Source organism: Eulemur rufifrons, chromosome 17 (assembly GCF_041146395.1).
Source record: "Eulemur rufifrons isolate Redbay chromosome 17, OSU_ERuf_1, whole genome shotgun sequence".
In the NCBI taxonomy this organism is placed as follows: Eukaryota; Metazoa; Chordata; class Mammalia; order Primates; family Lemuridae; genus Eulemur; species Eulemur rufifrons.
The window spans coordinates 21,694,280-21,716,512 of record NC_090999.1 but is presented as its reverse complement, the minus strand read 5'-3'; the positions used below and the strand labels follow the sequence as shown (position 1 = coordinate 21,716,512).

General features: G+C 38.9%; 1 protein-coding gene across 2 annotated transcripts in view; it reads left to right on the top strand.

Annotated features, from left to right (window-relative positions):
• The first annotated feature begins 3,389 nt into the window (after positions 1–3,389).
• Positions 3,390–22,233, top strand: part of ZFR (zinc finger RNA binding protein) — an 84,018-nt gene continuing 65,174 nt past the window's right edge. For both annotated transcript variants that reach the window (XR_011235924.1, XM_069492062.1), the window contains exons 1-2: positions 3,390–3,508; positions 3,808–3,907. Coding sequence is in view for 1 of the 2 variants with exons in the window: in XM_069492062.1 (XP_069348163.1) it covers positions 3,472–3,508; positions 3,808–3,907 (137 nt within the window). In the remaining variant the exon portion in view is untranslated. The remainder of the gene's footprint in view (positions 3,509–3,807; positions 3,908–22,233) is intronic.

Here is a 22,233-nt window from a genome sequence, read left to right as displayed (position 1 = left end):
AGCCTGGTTCATTCATTCTATAAGTACTTATTGGGTGCCTACCACAAGGCACCCAATAATGGCACCTTGCCCTCATGAAGCTTATAGTTTGATGGGAGAAATATATATTAATCAAATAATCACACAGTAAGCGTAAGATTGCAGCTGTGACACGGGCAACTAAGGAGAGACACCTCATGCTCTGAGAGCATAATAAGGGCCTGACCCATCAAAGAGGTCAGGGAAGGGTGAGGAGGGGGCGACTGGGTTGAGTTCTCCAAGCATGAGGGTTAGCCAGGTAAGGAGATGAAGGAAGAACATTCTAGGCAGGAAGACTATGCAAAGTCCTGTGGTGGGCAGGGCGCGGTGGCTCACGCCTGTAATCCCAGCACTCTGGGAGGCCAAGGCAGGTGGATTGTTTGAGCTCAGGAGTTTGAGACCAGCCTGAGCAAGAGCGAGACCCCGTCTCTACTAAAAATAGAAAGAAATTATATGGACAGCTAAAAATATATACAGAAAAAAATTAGCCAGGCATGGTGGCACATGCCTGTAGTCCCAGATACTTGGGAGACTGAGGCAGAAGGATTGCTTGAGCCCAGGAGTTTGAGGTTGCTGTGAGGTAGGCTGGTGCCACGGCACTTTAGCCAGGGTAACAGAGCAGGACTCTGCCTCAAAAAAAAAAAGTCCTGTGGTGGGAAGGAACATGGTAAATAGGAGGCCAAGGTGGCTGAAGAGACTAAGGAGGAAGATGCTGAAAAGGTAGGTAGGCTAGACCAGCAGTCTCGTAGGCCACATGGAAGGATTTTGCTTTATCTTGAAAGAGGTGGGAAGCACAGAAGGGTTTGATCAGGCTTGCTTTTGAACCATTTCTGGATATGATGGATAACAAATACATATTGTAATTGGCTGCTTCAAGCCAAGTCTCTCATCTTCTGGTGTTTGGCAAGTGGATTGTAGACTGCCATGTTGCCTAGACTGGGTACTTTTCTAAGGCAAAGCCACCTTTTTGGTTGTAGGTGAGTGACCTGCACAATGCATTCACTTACTAGAAGGTTGATGTACAAAGGTTCACCATCATTCAGCCTAGCTTTTTTACATTAAAAAGCTAGGTATTATTTTACATAAATGCTACCTCATTTAACCCCCACCAAAGTCCCGTGAAGAAGATGTTATTCCTATCACATAGGCTCAGAGAGGTTAAATAACATGTTCAGATTATTCCACTACTAAATGCCCAGGAAAAAGACCCAAGTCTTCTTGATTCAAAGTCCCCACCAAAATTCCTTCCTTAAATAAGCCCAAGCCGGGGCAAGTAGAGGCTCTTCCTGTAGGCTGTATATTTGAGGAGAACACTGTTATAAACAATTTTCACTACTGCCACACCTCCTCTGACCCCTAAGAACAGTCACCAAAGAGAAGAGGCATATCTTCCTCTTTCTAGTTATATGCTCATTCATTGAGGTGTGCCAGCGCCGTGCCATCTTCCAAAGGTTTGCCAAGCAACCAAGCAAAAAATTGGCCTACACAGAGTCTTTTTAGACAGGTGATAAACACCTGTCTTTTCTTCTCCAGTTTTATTCAAATAGCCTACTAATTAATAGGTTCATCAAACCAGTTACAGTCAGAGTCTTCAGGCTTGATTGCTCAATGAAGTTCAAGGGAAATTACCTTTAAAATACAGTTCTAATATCTTATGTGTAGGAGATATTTTTTCCTAGCAACACACTTGGAACATAAATAACTTTTGCCTGGGGAAACATCAGTATTCTCAAAAACAATGACATTGATTTTTCTCAAATGTTCTACATTTTCTCTTTTTGAAATGAGTAAGAGGACAAATCAGACAGGTTCTGAGAACCTGTACTTTTGTAGGAGGTGTGGGGGAGCAGGGTTGGCAAAAATAAGAATTGAGGCATTGTTTCTGTTCTGGCATAAGAAGGTGGGATAAAGCCCTAAATTTCACGGGTGGGCTCTGATTCACCCTTTGCATTTCTTTTTACTGCTCATATCCAACATTGAGGAGAAATGAGTAGCAGGGGTCTGGGGGATGGGCCTGGGGAAGGTGAGGAACAGGTGAAATGGAGCACTTTCCATTGATGAAAGGCAGGAAATAGGTAAGGTGAGAATAAACAGTCCATCAGAAGAGGAACTGTAATCCCAGCACTTCGAAAGGCGGAAGCAGGAGGATGGGGACCACGAGTTCCAGGCTGCAGTGAGCTATGACTGCGCCACTGCACTCCAGCCTGGGTGACAGAGCCAGACACTGTCACGAAAAAGAAAAAGAAAAAGAAAAAGAAAAAGAAAAAGAAAAAGGAAGAGGGACTGCAAGAGGAAAGAGAATGGTTGAAAATGAACTGAGAAAGTAAAGGAGAAACAGTGAGAAAGCAGAGGGAAGTATGAAATGCTTGCACAGAGAGTATTGTTCTGTCTTTACCAGAAAGATCTGGCACCTTTACCAAGCACTTTTCTAATCTGTTCTCCCTCAAACTCAGCTCCAGACAGACTGATCTTGTTGCTCTTGAACATTCCTTTGTTAGGACCCTTCCATTTGCTGCCCTTCCCCAAACTTCAGGCTCTACTCAAGTGGTCGTCCTAACCACGCTCTACATAAAATAGCACCTCCCTTCCTTCTTTATCCTACTTTATTCTTGAAGTTCCAATTACCACCCACCAGACTTTCTATGTTTTGGCTATAGTGGACACTTGCCCCGTCCTAAAATATTGTAAATCCCATGTGAACAGAGGCTTTGTTTTGCTCCCTGCTCCATCCTCAGTACACACAACGGTGTCTGACACCCTGTGGGGGGCTCAATATACGCTGAATGACTCAAAGAGTGGGTGCAGGTGGGGGAGAGGGTATGGCAAGAGGTGTGTTCAGGAGGGGTGCTGGGGTATGTCTTCAGTCCAACAGAAAAGCACACTTTGCATTCTTTTTCTCTTTTTCTCCTCCCCTTCTCTCCCTCTGCACTTTAGAGGCTGGGGAAAAGCAGCAGGAATGAGGGAAATAAGGCAAAATCCTAATTAGTCCAGCTCAAATTCTGATGAAAAAGGAACGGGCGAGGACAGAAAGGTAGCAAACAAACGCATACGCAAAAGTGGAGGAAACGAGTGAAAAGTAAAGAGGAAAAGGCGAACAGACGTCATTCTCTCTGGTCACGCTCCCCTATACCCCTACGGCCAGGCGAGGAACTCGTCGCATGCACCCCTGTCGCTGCGCTGCCGCTCGCGGTCCCCATCACTTGGGAGAAAGCCAGACCCACCCTTCCCAGCTGGCGTTCGGGTACCCACACTGGCACCCGCACCGCCGAGGCCCCGGCTTGCGCCCGCCTGAGCTGCGAAGGCGGCGAGGACTACAGCTCCCAGGGTACCGAGCGCGGACGCGCCTGCGCAGTGCGGCCAGAGGCGGCGGTCTGTTCTCCGCTGAGGAGGAGCGGGGCAGAGGAGGGAGGCAGTGGGTGAGAGTTCAGAGTTCAGCAGCAGCAGCCCGAGCCCATGATTCCCATATGCCCTGTAGTTTCTTTCACCTATGGTGAGTCTAATGTGGCCCGCGGGGCCTCTGCCTGGCCCTTTCCCCGGCCCGGGGCAGCGGGCAGGCGCGGGGGTTGGGGCTGGCTCCGGGGAGGAGGCGGCGGCCGCCACCCGGGCGTGCGAGTGAGTGAGGGAGTGCGAGGCGGGAGGGGGAGGCGGCGCGGCCGTGGCCCGGGCCCTGCCAGGGCGGCTTCTCACGGCGCCTCTCTCTCTCTCTCTCTCCCCTGCCCTCCCTCGGCGTCCCGGCCCCTCCACGTCTCTCCTCCCGCCATGGGACCTGACTCTCCGTGCCCGCCGCAGTGCCCAGCCGGCTGGGGGAAGATGCCAAAATGGCGACCGGCAACTACTTTGGATTCACCCACAGCGGGGCGGCGGCGGCGGCGGCTGCGGCCCAGTATAGGTAACGGCTCCCCGCTCTCTCCCTTCTCTTCCTCTGCTCACCCCTCGGCCGGGATCCCGCCGTCGCGACGCCCCCGGCGTCCGCCCCCGCGCCAGCCCCCACCCGGCGGCCCCGATCCCCTGTCCGCTGCAGGCCGGGCCCCACGGTCTCTCCCGCCCCGCCCGAAGCGGCCCCCCGTGGGGGCGGGGAGGTAGAGACGGCCTAGGTTTAGGGACGCCGAGGGCCGCGGGGGCCTTTGGCAGCCCCAGAGCTAAAATGGCCTCCCGCGGCTGCGGAGCGGAGCAGCCACCGCCGCCCGGCTGGCCCCCAGTCCCCGCCTCCGCCCGTCCACCTCCCACCTCTGTCTTCCTCCCACTTAGGGGATGGAGAGGGTGGGCGAAGGGAGCTCGCGGGTAGTGCCGAGTCGCAGCCCACCGGCCTCTTCTGCGACGTCTCTTTTCGTCTTCTCCTGGTGCTCCAGCCCCCTAAGCCCAGATAACGTGTCTTGTCTCGGGTACCTTTTCCTCTGTCTTGTGGCTTCCCCTGGTCCTCTGCTGTGAGTCCTACAAACTAACTGCGGGTGTCACTGCGTTCATCGGGTTCCTTTAGTTTTCCCTACAAGGAGAGATGTTAACATACCAACCACCTGTGAATTGTATAGTTGCGAGACTGGAAAAGATGTGCGAAGTTTCTAGTGTTGATAAATGAGTGCACAGCCTTGTTTTAGCTATTGAGTTTAGGCTCCAGGTAGGCCAGTAATTCTCCTTGGGTTCTCTCCTCTCCTAGGAAAAGAAAATGCACATGAGATTGTACTGAGTCATTGTAATACAGTGTGTGAAGTCTCTGTCTTAAGGGAAGCTCTCATTTCTGAAGTGTCTGTGTAGTTCATTATACATCTTACCAAAGACAAACATATACGCACGCACAAAAATACCTGGATTTTTTAAATTGTCGTCGTTACTTTTGAGTCAGTCTGAGACAAGCCATAAGCACACAGAGTCCTGAGTGACGTGCTTTTAATATCTATATTAGGTATCTGTATTAGGTACGTTGGCTATTGGTTAAACCCAGGTAGTTTTTTTCATCTGATTTACTTCAGGAGGCAGATTGTGTAATGGAAAGGGCATCATTGGGAGCAGAATACTCGAGTTTAGTCTGTTTTTGCTCTTGGTTTTATGACGTTGGGGACATCATATATTGGGTTTTCATTTTCCTCATCTGTAAAATGAGACACTGGGCTGATTAAGTTTTTGGCCTAAGAATTGTAATTCTGAGAGACAAAGTTGCTATATTTCATGGAATCGTAAGATACAATTTATTGTAAGAGGTACCATCATTTTATGTATTACTAAGAAAAATTGTTGTCAATTAAAATAAGACACAATGCTTGAGACTCCCATTGATTTTTAAGAGATGTCCAAATGTATAAATGTGCATTATGTTGATGAAATTGGCATTTTACTAATTGTTGAATGCCTTAAACATACCTGGCATTTTACAAGTCTTTTTTTTCTTGAGGCCTACATTTCCAGATAGGAGGACTGAGGTGACAAATTGTTAAAGCAAAATCTTGGGACGTTTCAAACATTAGCAAATCCTTTGCTTACAATTTGTGATAATTAGACAACTAACACAGTTTCAGCTACTCTGCTAGACCTCCTAGGGCTATTAATTTTTGGAAAGGGAGAGAAAAAAAACATTTTCCTTTTCTGAGAAAGGAGGTAGATAATCAGCATCTGTGCCATAAATCTGCTAGTAAGTACTATGTGTTCTAGAAAAGGGTGTATTTAATCATTAAAAATTTTGCTTGTTTTATACAGTATTTTTCTGTTTTCTTAGTATGGGCTGAGTGATAGATTTGTTTGATTATTAACTGTTTATTTACTGAAAATTGGGTTTGTTCTTTGTGGCATTTTTTGAAGTATTTTCTAAATGCAGACCTACAGATAGAAATTAATGGGGGAAATACCAATTTAAAGGTACTTGATTTTTGGTAAAATATTTACATGTATGTGTTTTATCCCAATACAGGAAACTGTTACAGAATTTCCGTACCTAATAGTTTTTTGGCCTTGAATCTCAAAGTTTCAATAAACTGTAACAACAATGTAACTTACGAAATTAGAGAAAAGACTAGTATTTTGCCATTACTCATTTATGCATATATTACCAAAACTGATTAAAGTGCTCTGTCCTTATATATAAACATAGCACATGAAAATTGTTTGCACTTAATGGCAAGATATCAGGATCAATAATGCTAAAACTTTGGCTTGAGGAAGATGAATAAATAAGATTGATAACAAAAGCACATGCAAAAAATGCAGTGATGATGCTAATTTTTTTTGCTGTCTGGAAGTAATTATAATGGAATTTTTTTTCTAATTTGAAAGACCTCAAACTCAGAGAAATTCTAAGCACAGTTGACCCTTGAACACTTACATGTGATTTTTTTTTTTTTTCAACCAAATGTGGATAGAAAATACGTTATTGATGGAATGCAAAACCCAAGTATATGGAGGGCCAACTTTTTATGCAAGCGATTTCCACTCGGCCTACTTGGAGGCTTGAATATGTGTAGATTTTTGTACACATCGGGATCCTGGAACCAATCCTTTGCATACACAACTATATTTACATGTGGATGATGTGATTGAAAATTGCTACACTTGTTGATAAATACAGATAACTGAAAGTAAATATCATACACCTGAATTTAATTCTGGTTCTTAGTTTTTCTGGTTACAAGTATGGAAGGTATTTGATTAAATTTATTTAGACTTCTTTTTGGCTTGTTAATATTTGAAATTCATAATGGCCACTAAAGATGTTCTTTAAGAGATGTTATAAGGATCTCTAATAAAGAGATTTTATAAAGTTCTAATAACTTCAGATTTAGTTTTTCATTTGTAATAATGCATATTAAACATTTTTGTGGTAAGCATTTAGTCAATCCTTGTGCTGTAAGTTCTATGAGCTACTGAATGTTTTTCTTCCAGTTTTATGTGTGGGTATTTGGTTGTTTTTGTTTTTTTTTAAGGCAAGTAAATAAGCGCATTATGCCATATACCACTCTTGAAAATATAATCTTTTTGTTTTCTGACTTTTCGTGGACTTTCTCCCTCTTGGAAAAAGAATTTTTTTGAAGTATTCATTTGTATGTATTTATGTGCCTATGTTTCTGTTAGAATGTTAATTTGTGGGTGCACAGGACAAAGCAGGTCTCAGGCATGGTGAAAATGCAGGGATGGTTTCATGGCAGAAAGGGAACTTGGTTGGGTAGGTAATCTACTTTAGTAGATTACTTTTTTTGTTTGAGAAGATACACAAATTTAGACAAAATTTTGTTTTATAATCTTAGGAACAGAACTGTTTTGACAGTTGTAAGAACTTTAGGGGAGCAAAAAAATTGAGGAAAAATAGTTCTCAGTGGAAAAACATTATCTAATAATTTCGTAGGATCAATTTTTTTTAGCCACTCCTTCATTGACAGTGATACAGAAGTTCTCATAGGAGTTCTCCAGTTTTTGAAGAGGATTTATGGCATGTACATTAATAAGTATAAGTAATTTTAAAAACTTTTTTTAAAAATCCCATTTTATTCTACAGTTGGGCATAATCATTTCTTTGAGAGTTTTATTATATTTTTTTCTTTGAAATCTTTGCAGCCATCTTTAAGAGTTTTAAATAGCCAGTTTCCCTTATTCTTCAGAAAAATCTTGAATTTATCAGTAAGTGGATTTTGACTGTTGCTGGACATTTAAATTAAGTATCTGCTAGTCAAAAGAAGGCATTTTGTCTAATGATTTTGAGATATCTTAGGGACGTCTGTTCCTGAAGTATAAGAATCTTTTCACATCAAGATAACTTGGGTAGGCTAACAGTTAGGTAGGCTGATAATCAACCAATGAGTTTTCTTTTTTCCTTTTTTTTTTTCTTCTTACTTGAATGTAGTGTTAAGCATATTGTGTCTTGAAGGAAAGAATGAAAGTAACACTAGTAAGGTAGAAAAGGATTAATTACTAGCTGAGAAGGTGAAAAAACCAGGTGAACAGGTTTTGAAACAAACTTAGGTCATGGAAATGTACTAGCTTTATAAAAAAATTTTTTTACTGCAACAGCTAATCATATTATTGAATCTTAAGATGCATATTGCATGAACGAGTATGAAATAATGAAAATTTTCTTTCCAAAAGGATTGTTGCTATTATATTGATATTTCCTGCATATATTATTAATAGCCACTAGTATTAATAGAGCAGGGTGAGCCAAAATATCCCTGTATAAAATGTTTAAGGTATATGCTTGAGTATACTTTTGTAACCTGTCTTATAGTATACTACAGTAAAAAGGACATAAATTTGGAGCTAGACAGATTTGGGATTTGAATCCCAGCTGCATCCCTTCAGTCACCTGGCCAAGTCACTTAACCTCTCTGAGACTCAGTCTTCTCACCTAACTCACCTTGAGGTGAAGATTAAATATAAAACTTCCTAGCCTAGTGCCTGATTTTCAGTAGGCATTCCTACCAGTGTTGTTTCCTGTAGAGATTTGAATAATAATGTAAGAGTTTTGAGAGAACTCCTTGGTTGGTATCTATCATATACTTAATATAGAGAGCCTCATAATCTCACAGTAAAATGTTTTAAAAGTAGGTGCTTGAGTATCATTTGGTGGTCCTCAATATCAATTTCAATTTAATAGAGAAAGAAAAAAGTTTTTCTTATTTGCAGGCAACATAATACAATTGTTGGACAAAAGAGTTTAAATTTTCTGGATCTAAGATCAGGCAAAAATCAGTAGCATTCTTGTTTCAGCAATGTTAAATTTGATTAAATTTCAAATAAGTCCCATTTATATATAGCCACCAAACCTATTAAGTAGGAATAAAACTAATGAGATACGCAAAACACCTTAAGGAGAAAATATAATAGGATTAAAAAATCATAAGACAAAAAAATATGGGCTGTGTTCATAAGTGAAAAAAATCAATGCCATCAAGTTGTCAATTATCTCCTAAGTAATCTGTGTATTTAATGTAATTCCAGTAAAAATCTCAACTGGATTTTTGGGGTAACTTGATAAAGGGATTTTATTATTTATAGTGAAGAGAGTATTCATCCAAAAGTAGTCATGATAATCTTGTAAGAACTGATAAGAAAGGACTTGCAATATCAAATACCAAACTTTGTTAACAGAATAAGATGGTATTGGTACAGGGATAGACAGATTGATCATTTGGATTAAAATAGAGATCCCAGAGGTAGACCTGTACTTACATGGTCAGTTGGATTAGAATGTGTAGTTGTTAAATAGAGATATTTTGGTGGGGGGGAGGCAAATCAGAAGTATGCCATCACGTTAATCAGAAGACAGTCTTTGGGCTTTTAAATGTAGTAATTGACAAAGTATATTAGAATTACTTAGATGCATCTTTAATCTACTGGTTAAAGGTGAGGAGTACACCTACTGTACTTGTCCATAAATTGTCCTTGATGCCACTCTGTCAGGATATAGGATTAGAGTCATTGTTCTGAGTATGGCATTTCTTAGCATTTCTTGAAAGCCATGTGCAGTACAGCTTTTAGTTCATACTTAAGAGATCAAATAAATGAAATAAACATTGAACTTTTTTGTTTTAATATTAGTCTTGTTGTATACTCTGCATATTAAAGTACATTTGTAGGGAGTAATTCATTTATTTAATGTTTTGATGAACATCTACAATATGCATAGTCCCTGCTTCCAAAGAGTTTGCACTTTGGGGATATGAGCGTGGGGACAGATATACCTACAGATACCTATGCCATGATAACAGTCATAACTGAGTTTTAACTAGTTTTAACAAAATACTAAAGTGGTAAAGTGGAAGATTGTGACTGTGGAGTTTGAGGTAAACTTCATGGTGTTTCATTCGGAAAATCAGGGGAAACTCATTTCAGACAGAGGAAATACATTGAGCTGAGATAGGAATGTGTGAATTGCATGATATGATTGACCTGGGTGTGCTCTGAAGTCAAACTACCTGAGCTGAATCCGATTTTTTCTACTACCTGCCATGTGACCTTGAGCAAACAATCTCTTGGTAATGTAGTTTCTATTTCCATTAATAAATTAAAGATAATATTATCTTTACCTCATAGGATTGAAGTTTTAACACATTAACTGCCATGTGAGTTGTATTTAACTCACACTAGTTTTGAGCCCCGGGCCTCATGAAGCAAAACTTGGGCACAACCTTGCAGTTGTTTCATGAAAATCTTACTTGTTGATGTTCTTATTGTTATAATTAATATTGACAATTTAATTTTAAAAACGTGGATTAAGTGAATAGAAGTCAATAACAAATTTTTCATTAAATTAGGATCATTTTGTTTTTGAAGTTTTTATTCTATTTTTGTAATAAAACACTGTGGCCCCAAGGAAAAAATTTTTTTTCTAGTGTGGCAATGTGTTAAAAACATTTTTTTATTGAAGTATAATGTGTATAAAAAGAAAACTGCACATACAATACAAGGATAGCTTGATGAAATGTCATAAACTGAGCACACTTGTGTAACCTGCACTCAAATTTTGAAAAAATGAAAAACCAGAACATTATCAGCATCCCAAGAGGCCTCTGCATTCTCCATTGTATTGTTTTGAGGATTCAGTATTATTTGTAAAGTGCTCAGAACAGTCTTTGCCATATATTCTATATCCCTATCAGTGTTAGTCATTATTCAGTAGGCATTTGGAAATAGAGCTCAGAAAAGGGATAAGTTTATGTATAAATGTGGATGTTAACCATATGGCGGTGATCTACTGTTATAGCTGTGAATATGGATGAAACCAAAGAAAGTACAGTGCCTGGCATATATCAAGCATTTTGTAGACATGTTTTGAATGAATTATAAATAGAGAAAGAATAGAACCTGGTTACAAACTTGGGGAACATCTGTGCTTAAGGTAGTGCCAGAGAAAGAAAGAAAGGGGACAGAGAGGCAGGAGAATGTAGTGTCTTAAAACCAAAAGATGATGCTGGATTAGGGATTTAACATAGCAATCAAATTATTGGTGTAATTTTAATGAGTAGCCATTATAGGAAAACTAGAATCTGATCATTTGGAGCTATAGAAAGATTAGCATAAAATTTTACTTCAAGTAAGTTTGTAGTCTAGTGTTCACATAAATATTAATACTTAAGGGTCCTAGAGGTCACATGGGCTTACAGGATTGGGAAACAATGTGGTTCAAAAGAAATCAGATGAAAGTAAATTTTTGAATTAATATTTTATTTCTGGAAAAAACTATAGTATAAAATGAATTAAGTGTGGTAGTCAACATTAAATGGGCAAAGCATATCCTTGAAAATAGATTTGAAGAAATGTGACACTTTTTTATAGGAAAAACAATAAGAAAGCCTTTTAAACAATAACCATGTGGAAGAGAGCAAAGAATGCTATGATTTATGAAGGTGGCTTTGTAGCTTCTGTTCACTCCCCCAATCAAGTCATTTTTTACTATAAGCATAATGGTCTTTATAAAATGTAAATTTAATAACACTCCTCTGCTTAAGTTATGGACAGAATATCAGGTTATCCTAGCTTTAAATTTAGAGGTCTGTAATCCTTTATCCACGTTTCTGAAGTTCAAACACTTCTGAAAATATAGTAACTTTGTAAAAAACTTGACAGTGAAAACTGGACAAAAGGCTAGTTTTTTTATTTCCATCTTACTTAGTGTGAATATTGCTACCTTTCCCTGAAGAAATGTTAATATTGTTTGAGAAATGATGAAGGATTTGTTTTGCTTTTGTGTTTTTTGTGGGGTTTTTTTGTTTTGTTTTGTTTTTTGAGACAGGGTCTAAGTGTATTGCACAGGCTAGAATGCAGTGGTGTCGTAGTAGCTCACTGCAACCTCAAACTCCTGGGCTCAAGTGATTCTGCTGCCTGCCTCAGCCTCCCAAATATGCTGGGACTACAGTTGCGCACCACCAAGCTCCGCTAATTTTTTCGTTTTTTATAGAGACAGTCTGGCTATGCCACCCAGTTTCAAGGCTGATCTTGAAACTCCTGGTCTCAAGCAATTCTCCTCCTGCCTCAGCCTCCCAAAGTGAGGCCTTGTTGTTTTTCTTGAATATAGAAAATTCTAGAGAGCACTCTGGGTGGTTTTTTTTTGGTTTTATTTTGAGACAGAATCTTTGTTGCCTGGGCTAGAATGCAATGACATCATCATAGCTTACTGCAGCCTCAAGCTCTTGGGCTCAAGTGATCCTCCTGCCTCAGCCTCCTGAGTAGCCAAGACTATAGGCATGTGTTACCGTGCTTGGCTAATTTTTCTCATATTTTGTAGAGATGAGGTCTTGCTGAGTTGTCCATGCTGGGAGCACTGTGTTTTAAGTCACTTAAAGTATCTGTCACCTTTTATTGTACCCATAGTTAGTGAGTTTGTTTTTTGAGCAGTTTTAACTATTTACAAATAGAAAGAGTCACATTTCATGACTTATTTTCTTAGAATAAGAAAATACACTTATTTTCTTTTTCTTAGACTTAGACTTACCTTAGACTATTTCTATTTCTTAAACTTCTTTTCTTTCCAAAAAAAAAAAAAAGCATTTTCTTTACTTTTCAAAATGGAATAAAATTTACCTTATGTTGCAAGATTTTACATTTTGGGATCTTAAACATTTTGCTATTTTATTATCCTAGAAATTATTTCCTCTTTACTTATCACTTATTCCCAACTTTGCCAGAAAAGAGTAATATAATTGGAAAATGGAAGAATGTTGGGATCACCTAGAAGGGTAGTACAATAGTGAAATAACTGAATGATATTGTATTGCCCAAGTATTGCATCTTCTTTGAAGAAAATATAAAAGAGACGCTGACTTTATAGTTGGCTTTTAGTTTTCCCTCAATACAGTTGAGAATTCAGAATTGTTCATTCTCTGTCCATACTGGCAAAGAGAAGAAAGTGGACAGAGGAAGACATTTCACAATTATTAGTTAAATACGAAGATGAATGCAAAAAACAGCACCACTTTAGCCTAATGGTGAATTGATCCGTATGAGCAAAATCTCAGACTAAGAATCTTCAGATGACAGTGTCCTAGATGAATTTTTCAAACTCAGGAATCAATAAGTGAACAATATACTTCTAAGAATTAAAAAGGAAATATAGCAGCCTTATCCAGTTAGTCATTCACTAGAAAGGACTTCATTATGTAATGTCCTGGGTCAAGAACAACAACATCCCATTTTGCTAAAAGGATAAGTGGCAGAATTCTTTCATCTTTTGTGATGTTCATGCACCAAAATTTACTTGATGATGGTTCATTATTGGACAAATGCTGAAAACAGATATTGTATACAAAGGTGTGATTGAAAAGAAATAAGCGGTGTAGAAATGAAGAGTTATTGGATTAGTTATTCTAAATCCAAAATTGAAATGTTTTGCAATTATGGAGCAAAAAAGATAGCCATCTTTAACAAAATATGAGCCATAAAACATTTCAAAAATTTTTTTAAGCATTGCATTTGACCCTGCAGATGCAGGACGGAGGACCAGAGGTAATGATGAACTAGAACCCATTAGAAATATATTTCAAATCCGGAATCATCACTTATGAGATGGTCATGTTCCAAGTTTCTGCATGGAGAGTTGATGAGCAGTTGTGTTCACAGAACATGGTCCATATACCTTAGAAATCAGGGCAATGTGGAATAAAAATTTGGGTTTACTATACTTTCTTATTTAAATGTTTCTAATAGTTATTTTTATTATCCCATATTGTTATGTAAATTAATTATTAAATAACTACAAAAATTCTGGCAGGGCGCGGTGGCTCACGCCTGTAATCCCAGCACTCTGGGAGGCCGAGGTGGGCGGATCGTTTGAGCTCAGGAGTTCGAGACCAGCCCGAGCAAGAGCGAGACCCCATCTCTACTAAAAATAGAAAGAAATGATATGGACAGCTAAAAATATATATAGAAAAAATTAGCCGGGCATGGTGGCGCATGCCTGTAGTCCCAGCTACTCGGGAGGCTGAGATAGAGGATCGCTTGAGCTCAGGAGTTTGAGGTTGCTGTGAGCTAGGCTGACGCCACGGCACTCACTCTAGCCTGGGCAACAGAGTGAGACTCTGTCTCAAAAAAATAAAATAAAATAAAATAAAATAAAAAAAAACTACAAAAATTCAAAAAATTTAAAAGGTCCAGTGGACCCAGATGGTAAATGGTAATGGCTATTTTTCCTGTTAAACTATTTACAAATAGAAAGAGTTAAAGATCACAAGAAAATTAACAGTTTTCATATGACATTTAACACCATATGACACCTCCCTCTCCTGTGCTGTACCGGTCTAGTGAATTGGTAGAAATTGTAGGATAAGCTATTTTATTCTAGTTTTTAAGAAGAAATGAACCCGAATTTAAATTTCTTATGAAATTCTATGGTAATATGCTTATTGTTTTAATAAGCATTGTAAAGGTAATGGGAGCATGACATTACAAAATCAAGTATAAGGAATAACGTTGGTTTTTCTTAGGGGTGATTCTCTGAGGAAGTTGGATTTATATCTTTTTCAACATTATAAAATATTAAACCTGATTTTAAACCTAATTCAAAAGTAAGTCTGTCAGTAATTTTGTAGATATAAAATGCCACAATTTGACCAAAGAAAGTCCAGCGGTGTTGAGCATTAAATTGGACTAATGGAAAGGTCAGATTGTGTTTTGTGTGTCATGAAAAAGAAAGAAAAAAAATATTTTGCATAAGTTACTTTGCCATTTTATCCAAAATTGAAACAAATGTGTGCTCATGCACAGTATGTTTTCCCAGGAACAAAAAGCACATCTAATAAGGTGAATGACAGAAGCGTTCTACATTTTCTTTTTTTGTTTTGTTTTGTTTTTTGAGACAGAATCTCGCTTTGTTGCCCAGGCTAGAGTGCATGCCGTGGCGTCAGCCTAGCTCACAGCAACTTCAAACTCCTGGGATTAAGCGATCCTACTGCCTCAGCCTCCCGAGTAGCTGGGACTACAGGCATGTGCCACCATGCCTGGCTAATTTTTTTCTACATATATTTTTAGTTGGCCAGATAATTTCTTTCTATTTTTAGTAGAGACGGGGTCTCTCTCTTGCTCAGGCTGGTCTCGAACTCCTGAGCTCAAGCGATTCTCCCGCCTCGGCCTTGCAGAGTGCTGGGATTACAGGGGTGAGCCACCGTGCCCGGCCTACATTTTATTGATTGAGATTTTTCCCACCTCATTCCCTTTATAAGGGGAGAAATCAAACATTCTGTTTCTGTCCTATATTGGTTCCTCTAGAAATTTAACATGAATATTTCACTTAGTCTAAAGTTAATCATTAACTTTACTCCACTAAATAACAGAAGGACTTGAAATGTTTTAACCTTGATCAATTTCATGTTCATTTTTGTGCTGGTATACAATATTAGATTTTTAACCCCACAACCATTGTTGGACACAGCTAATTGTTTTATGTAGTCAGTGATTTTTTAAATTTACCTTCCTATTTACCACTCTTTTTTGCTCAACATTAATTCATTCTGAGATCATTTTCCTAAAATAAATCTTTCAGAATTTCTTTTAGTGTGGGTCTAATAATAGGCTTGTTTTTTGTTTTTGTTTTTTTAGTTTGGTGGGGGTTTTTTGTTTTTGTTTTTTGCTGCTTGAGGTTTATTGAAATTAATATTACAGTATAGCAGAAAGATTCCATGTGGTGTTTTGAAATTCATCCCAACTGTAGGCTAAGTGACCTGCAGGTTGGACAGACTGCCAGAGTCCAAAAGCTTTAGCATTTCCTTAGTGTTCGGATCTGTTAATACTTCAGTGATCTCCGGATCCAAGGCTGAGACCTCAGGATATAGTTATCTCTTTTTTCTCTCTCATCACCCTCCTCCTGCGGTTTGATGGAGATACCCCTCAGCGGGCCTCTCTGAATTTACTTCATCGAATGTGTGACATAGCCTGCTATCTTGTTGCAGAGCTTCTTGCTGTGAATAATGGCAATCTCTTTGCATGCACACTTGTTCGTGTGGAAGTCATTGCCCAGGCACGTGCAGTACTTCTCAGTGATGACCCGGGCCAGGCCACCACCTTCACGGTTTTTGGTGCAAACTCAGCCAGTGTTGGCAGGTTCTTGGTAAAAGAGCAGGGTCGTTTTTTTTTTTGTTTGTTTGTTTGTTTTTAAATCTCAAAATATCTTTAATTTTCCCTCATTCTTGAGTACTCATCACTTACTTTCCATAGGCAATTTTTTTCTGTTGGCTGTTTAAAAGAGTTTGTCTTCGGTGTTCACAGTTTCATTTAGGTGGATCTTACTGAGAATTCCTTTTTATTTACTCCTACTGGGAATTTGTTGGGCATTCTGAATCTGAGAATTATTATCTTTAATTTTAAGGACTCTCTGACATTCTTTTTAGATGTTTCTTTCCTATTTTTTTCTTCCATTTGTAATTCCAATTAGATGTAAGTTAACACTTTTTGTTCTTTCTTCCAGGTCTTTTATCTTCTTCCGTATTTTTCATCTTTTTTTCTCTGTGTCCATTCCGGGTAGTTTTTACAGATATTTTCTAGTTCACTAATTTTGTGCCAATGTGCAGTAACCTTTCTTAATTTCTGATTGTAATTTTGATATGCTATATTTAATTTTTGGAAGTTCTGTTTGGTTCTTGTAAAAAACTCATTTGGTTATTTTTGACCTTTTGTTCTTCCGTCTTAGTTTTTATAATCTCGTTTACTTTTTAAAATGTGCTTATATTTTGTATCCAATAATTTTAATGCCTGTAGCCTTTTCAAAAAAGAATTTCTTTTATTCTGCAGACTCTTGATCATAATAGCTTATTTCCTTTGAGTTTTGTTGTGATTTTTTTAATTGGATCTCCTGTTAGTTAGATCATCTGAAGCACTTAGAGAGGAGTATGTGGTTTGTGGTACCTGGAATTACTGCCAGCCTAGAGTTACACAGGTTGAGTATCCCTAATCGAGAAATCCAAAATGCTCCAAAATACAAAACGTTTTGAGCCCCACCATGACACTCAAAGGAAATGCTCCTTGGAGCATTTCAGATTTTGGATCATGCATACTCAGCCAGTAAGTGTAATGCAAATATTCCCAAATCCAAAACACTGCTAGTTGTAGGCATTTCAGATAGGGGATACTCAATCTGTATTAAACTAATTTCTTGGCTTGGAGTTTGCCTGGTCAGATAATATGAATTCCAGAACCTTTCAAACCTAGAGGAAGGCTGTCTTATGGCAAGAATTGTCAGGGGAGATGTTTCTCCTCTTTACCCAGAGCCAAGGCTCAGACAGGAAAAGTTTCCTTATAGTTCTCCCTTAAAGAAGGAAGAGAGCTTTTTCCTAATTAATTCTAAGCTATTGCTTCCCAGTTTGTTCATGTCTCTGCTAACACAGAAAATGGTATTTGTACAGGAGCACACTAAATAAAACTAAGTGAAGATTTTGAGCTTTGGATAAGGATACTGCAGCTGCAGGCAACAGACTTGGAGCTCTAGACACGCATGTACTGTGCATTCTCCCTGAGAACTAACACCAGGATCTGGTGGGAAGGTTTGCTTTTAGACCACTCAAAAGTATGGTAGGCAGACTGGTGTTGCTCTATGACCTCTTTTGTTACCAGCCCATAAAAGGTATTTGTAGAAGAAAAATGAACTGACTACACTACTAAACATATTGTTTAATTCAGCTCACATTTTTGGGGTAGCAAAATTCTCTTGATGAAGAAAGCAGTATATTGATTTGTACTCTGTGCTTAAGTTCCGTATCTCCTTACCTTCTTGCAGAACAATGGTAGGCCTACATTCTAGGCCTTCATAGATCAGCAAATGCCAACAGAATAGTCTAGCTTACTCCAGGCTTTTAGCTTCAGAATTTTCTTTTTTTTCTTTCCAGCTTGTTGACTTGTTTAACAAAAATCAATTTGTCCCCATTTTTAGATGGTTTATATTGGGAGGCTTTTAGGGTTCTCTTAAATAAGTTTTATATAAGAGAATGTTCATTTGTTTGTTTTTGCTACTTAAAAAATTGTCTTAATTTGGGAGGTAGAGTCAGGAGGATTGCTTGAGCCCAGGATTTCAAGACCAGCCTGGGCAATGTACCAAGACCTCATCTCTACAAAAAATTTAAATTAAAAATTAGCTAGGCATGATGGTGTGAGCCTGTAGTTCCAGCTACTCAAGAGGCTGAGGCAGGAGGAGCTCTTGAGCCCAGGAGTTCGAGGTTACAGTGAGCTATGATCACACCACCGTACTCCAGCTTGGGCAACAGAACTGAGACCCTCTTAGAAAAGAAAGGAAGGAAAGAAAAATTGTTTCAGGTAACAGTAATTAAGTTGCAGTGAGGTAGTACTCTATTCAGAATTGTCACCATGTTGTTGGTTTTTTTTTTATTGTGGTTAAAGAAAATAAAATTTGGCTAGGCACGGTGGCTCACGCCTGTAATCCTAGCACTCTGGAAGGCCGAGGTGGGTGGATCGCTTGAGGTCAACAGTTCGAGACCAGCCTGATCAAGAGCAAGACCCTGTCTCTACTAAAAATAGAAAAAAATTATCTGGCCAACTAAAATATATACATAGAAAAAATTAGCCAGGCATGGTGGCGCATGCCTGTAGTCCCAGCTACTCAGGAGGCTGAGGCAGAAGAATTGCTTAAGCCCAGGAGTTTGAGGTTGCTGTGAGCTAGGCTGACGCCACGGCACTCATTCTAGCCTGGGCAACAAAGCGAGACTCTGTCTCAAAAAAAAAAAAGAAAAGAAAATTTATCATCTCAATCATTTTTAAGTATATATACAGTTCAGTAGTTTAAGTATATTCACACTGTTGTGAAACATCTCCAGACTTTTTTCATCTTGCAAATCTGAAACTATAACTATTAAACCATAGCTCTCCCTTTTCCCCTTTCCCCAGCCCCTGGTAACCACCATTCTATAATACTTTCTGTTTCTACGAATTTTCCTCAATACCTGGTATAAGTGGAATTATTTAGTATTTGTCATTTTGTGACTGGTCTATTTCACTTAGCGTAATGTCCCTAAGGTTCATCCATGGATTTCCTTTTTTTTTTTTTTTTTTTCTTGAGACAGAGTTTCGCTCTGTTGCCCAGGCTAGAGTGCCATGGCATCAGCCTAGCTCACAGCAACCTCAAACTCCTGGGCTCAAGCAATCCTTCTGCTTCGGCCTCCCAAGTAGCTGGGACTACAGGTGCTCGCCACCACACCTAACTAATTTTTTTTGTTTGTTTTTATTTTTAGTTGGCTGGCTAATTTTTTCTATTTTTAGTAGAGACAGGGTCTCACTCTTGCTCAGGCTGGTCTTGAACTCCTGCCCTCAAGTGATCTTCCCACCTCGGCCTCCCGGAGTGCTAGGATTGCAAGCATAAACCACCACGCCTGGCCAGGAGTTCTTTATATATTCTGGATATTAATCCCTTATCAGATATATGCATTGCAAATGTTTTCTTCCTTTCCATATGTTGCCTTTTCACTCTGTTGATTGCGCCCTTTAATGCTGTAGTCCCCAACTCCCAGGCTGCAGATTGGTACTTGTGTGTTAGGAACCAGGGTACACAGCAGGAGGTGAGTGGCCAGTGAACAAGTGAAGCTGCATCTGTGCTTACGACCTGTATTTACAGCCGTTCTGCATCTGCCTCCTGTCCCATATCGCCCCGACCCCATCCATGGAAAAATTGTCTTCCATGAAACCGGTCCCTGGTGCCAGAAAGGTTGGGGACTGCTGCTTTAATGCACAGAAGTTTTAAGTTTGTTGTAGTTCCATTTGTCTACTTTTGCTTTTGTTGCTTATGCTTTTGGTGTCATATCCAAGAAATCATTGCCAAATCCAGTGTCATGAAGACTTTCGTGTTTTCTACTAAAAATTTTATACTTTTAGCTCTTACATTTAAGTCTTTGATCTGTTTTGGTTAATTTTTGTACATGGTGTAAGGTAAGGATCCAACTTCATTTTTTTGCACGTGGATGTTCAGTTTTCCCAGTAACATTTGTTGAGAGGACAACCCATTGAATAGTCTTGGCACCCTTGTCAAAAATCATTTGACTGAATATGCAAGGCCGTATTTCTGGGCCCTCTGTTCTTTTCCATTGATGTGTATGTCTGTCTTAATGCCAGTTCTACACTGTTTTGTGGAATATTTTATTTTTTAGAGACGGAGTCTCATTCTTGCTCAGGCTTGTCTCAAACTCCTGAGCTCAGCGATCCTCCCACCTTGGCCTCCCAGAGTGGTAGGATTATAGGCATGAACCGCTGCACCCAGCCCACACTGTTTTGATTATTCTAGTTTTGTTTACTGTATTTGAAATCAGGGAGTGTGAAACCTCCAACTTTGTTCTTCTCTTTTAAGGTTCTTTCGGCTATTTGGGGGCCCTTGAGAGTCCATAGAACTTTAGATGGATTTTTCTTTTTCTGGAAAAAAAAATCATTGGTATTTTGATAGGAATTGCATTGAATCTTTAGATCACTTGGGTAGTACTGACATCTTAATATTATGTCTTCTAATCCATGAACATGAAATGTCTCTCCATTTATTTCTGTCTTTAAATCTTTCAACAACATTTTGTAGTTTTCAGTATACATGTCTTTCACCTCAGTTAAGTTTATTCTTAAGTACTTTGTTCTTTTTGATGCTATTGTAAGTGGAATTGTTTTCTTAATTTCCTTGATGGATTGTTTACTGTTAATGTATGGGAATGCATCTGATATTTATGTTGATTTTGTATCCTGCAACTTTGCTGATTTTGTTTATCGGTTCTAACAGTTTTTTTGTGGAATATTCAGAGTTTTCTGTGTATAAGATGATGTCATCTGTGAACAGATGCCTTGATCCTTTCCAATTTGGATGCCATTTCTTTCCTTTTCCTGCCTAATTGCTCTGGCTTGGACTTGAAATACTATGTTGAATAGAAATAGTGAAAGCGCGTGTCCCTGTCTTGTTTTTTTTTTTTTTTTTTGAGACAGGGTCTTGCTCTGTTGCCTGGGCTAGAGTGCCGTGGCATCAGCCTAGCTCACAGCAACCTCAAACTCCTGGGCTCAAGCAATCCTACTGCCTCAGCCTCCCGAGTAGCTGGGACTACAGGCATGTTGCCACCACGCCCAGCTAATTTTTCTATATATGTTTTTAGCTATCTGTATAATTTGTTTCTATTTTTAGTAGAGACGGGGTCTCGCTCTTGCTCAGGCTGGTCTCGACCTCCTGAGCTCAAAGGATCCACCCGTCTCGGCTTCTCAGAGTGCTAGGATTACAGGCGTGAGCCACCGCGCCTGGCCCCCCTGTGTTGTTCTTGATCTTAGAGAAAATCTTTTAGTCTTTCATCATCGAGTATGATGTTAGCTGTGGGCTTTTCTTAAATATCTTTTATTATGTTGAGGTTGTTTCCTTCAATTCCTAGTTTATTGAGTGTTTTTAATCATGAAATTGTATTTAATCTTGTCAAATGGTTTTTTGTGCATCAGTTGATATGATCACATGGTGTTTGTGTTTCATTTTATCAGTGTGGTGTATGACATTGATTTTTGTATGTTGAACTTGTCATCATATTTTAAACTATTTAAAAACACAACTGTTGCAGAGAATAGATGTAATGGTTAAGAGCATGTGCACTGGGGTCACATTACTTAGGTTCAAGCTTTTCCTCTGCCACTTGCTAGTAATTACATGACATCTTTAGAATAAATGACTTTCTGCTAGGTTTCTATTAATTATAAACCTTACTTTGCTGTAAGTGGTAGTTTTATTAATAAACTAAGCAATTTCATTTTCCTGTCGCATGATAGAAACTTTATGTTTAAAGGGATAGCCAGAGACCAATTAAATGAATGGTGAATAACCATTACAGATTTAAGTTAATGGTCCGTATCATAAAATGGAGGTTCTCAAAGTTTTTGGTTTTAGGACCCCTCTAACACTTAAAATTATTGAGAATCCCAAACAGTTTTTGTTTATTTGGTTTAGATCGATATTTTGCTATATTAGATAAGAAATTTTCAAAATACTTATTAAATCATTTAAAATAAGAACAGTGAAACCATTACATGTTAACCAGAAATATTTACAAAAAATAACTAATTCTTTTAATAGTGAGATTAGAGGCATTGTTTCACATTTTTACAAATCATTTTAATGTCTCAATTAAGACTGTTGGATTCTCATATCTGCTTTTGCATTCAGTCTGTTGCACTAAATTGTTTGAATTAAAATATACAAAGTCAGTCTGGCTTCACACAGGTGTGTAATTGAAAAAGGGAGAACCTTATGAACCTCCTAAAAGGGTCTTAGGAATCCTTGGATCACATTTTGAGAACCACTGTTGT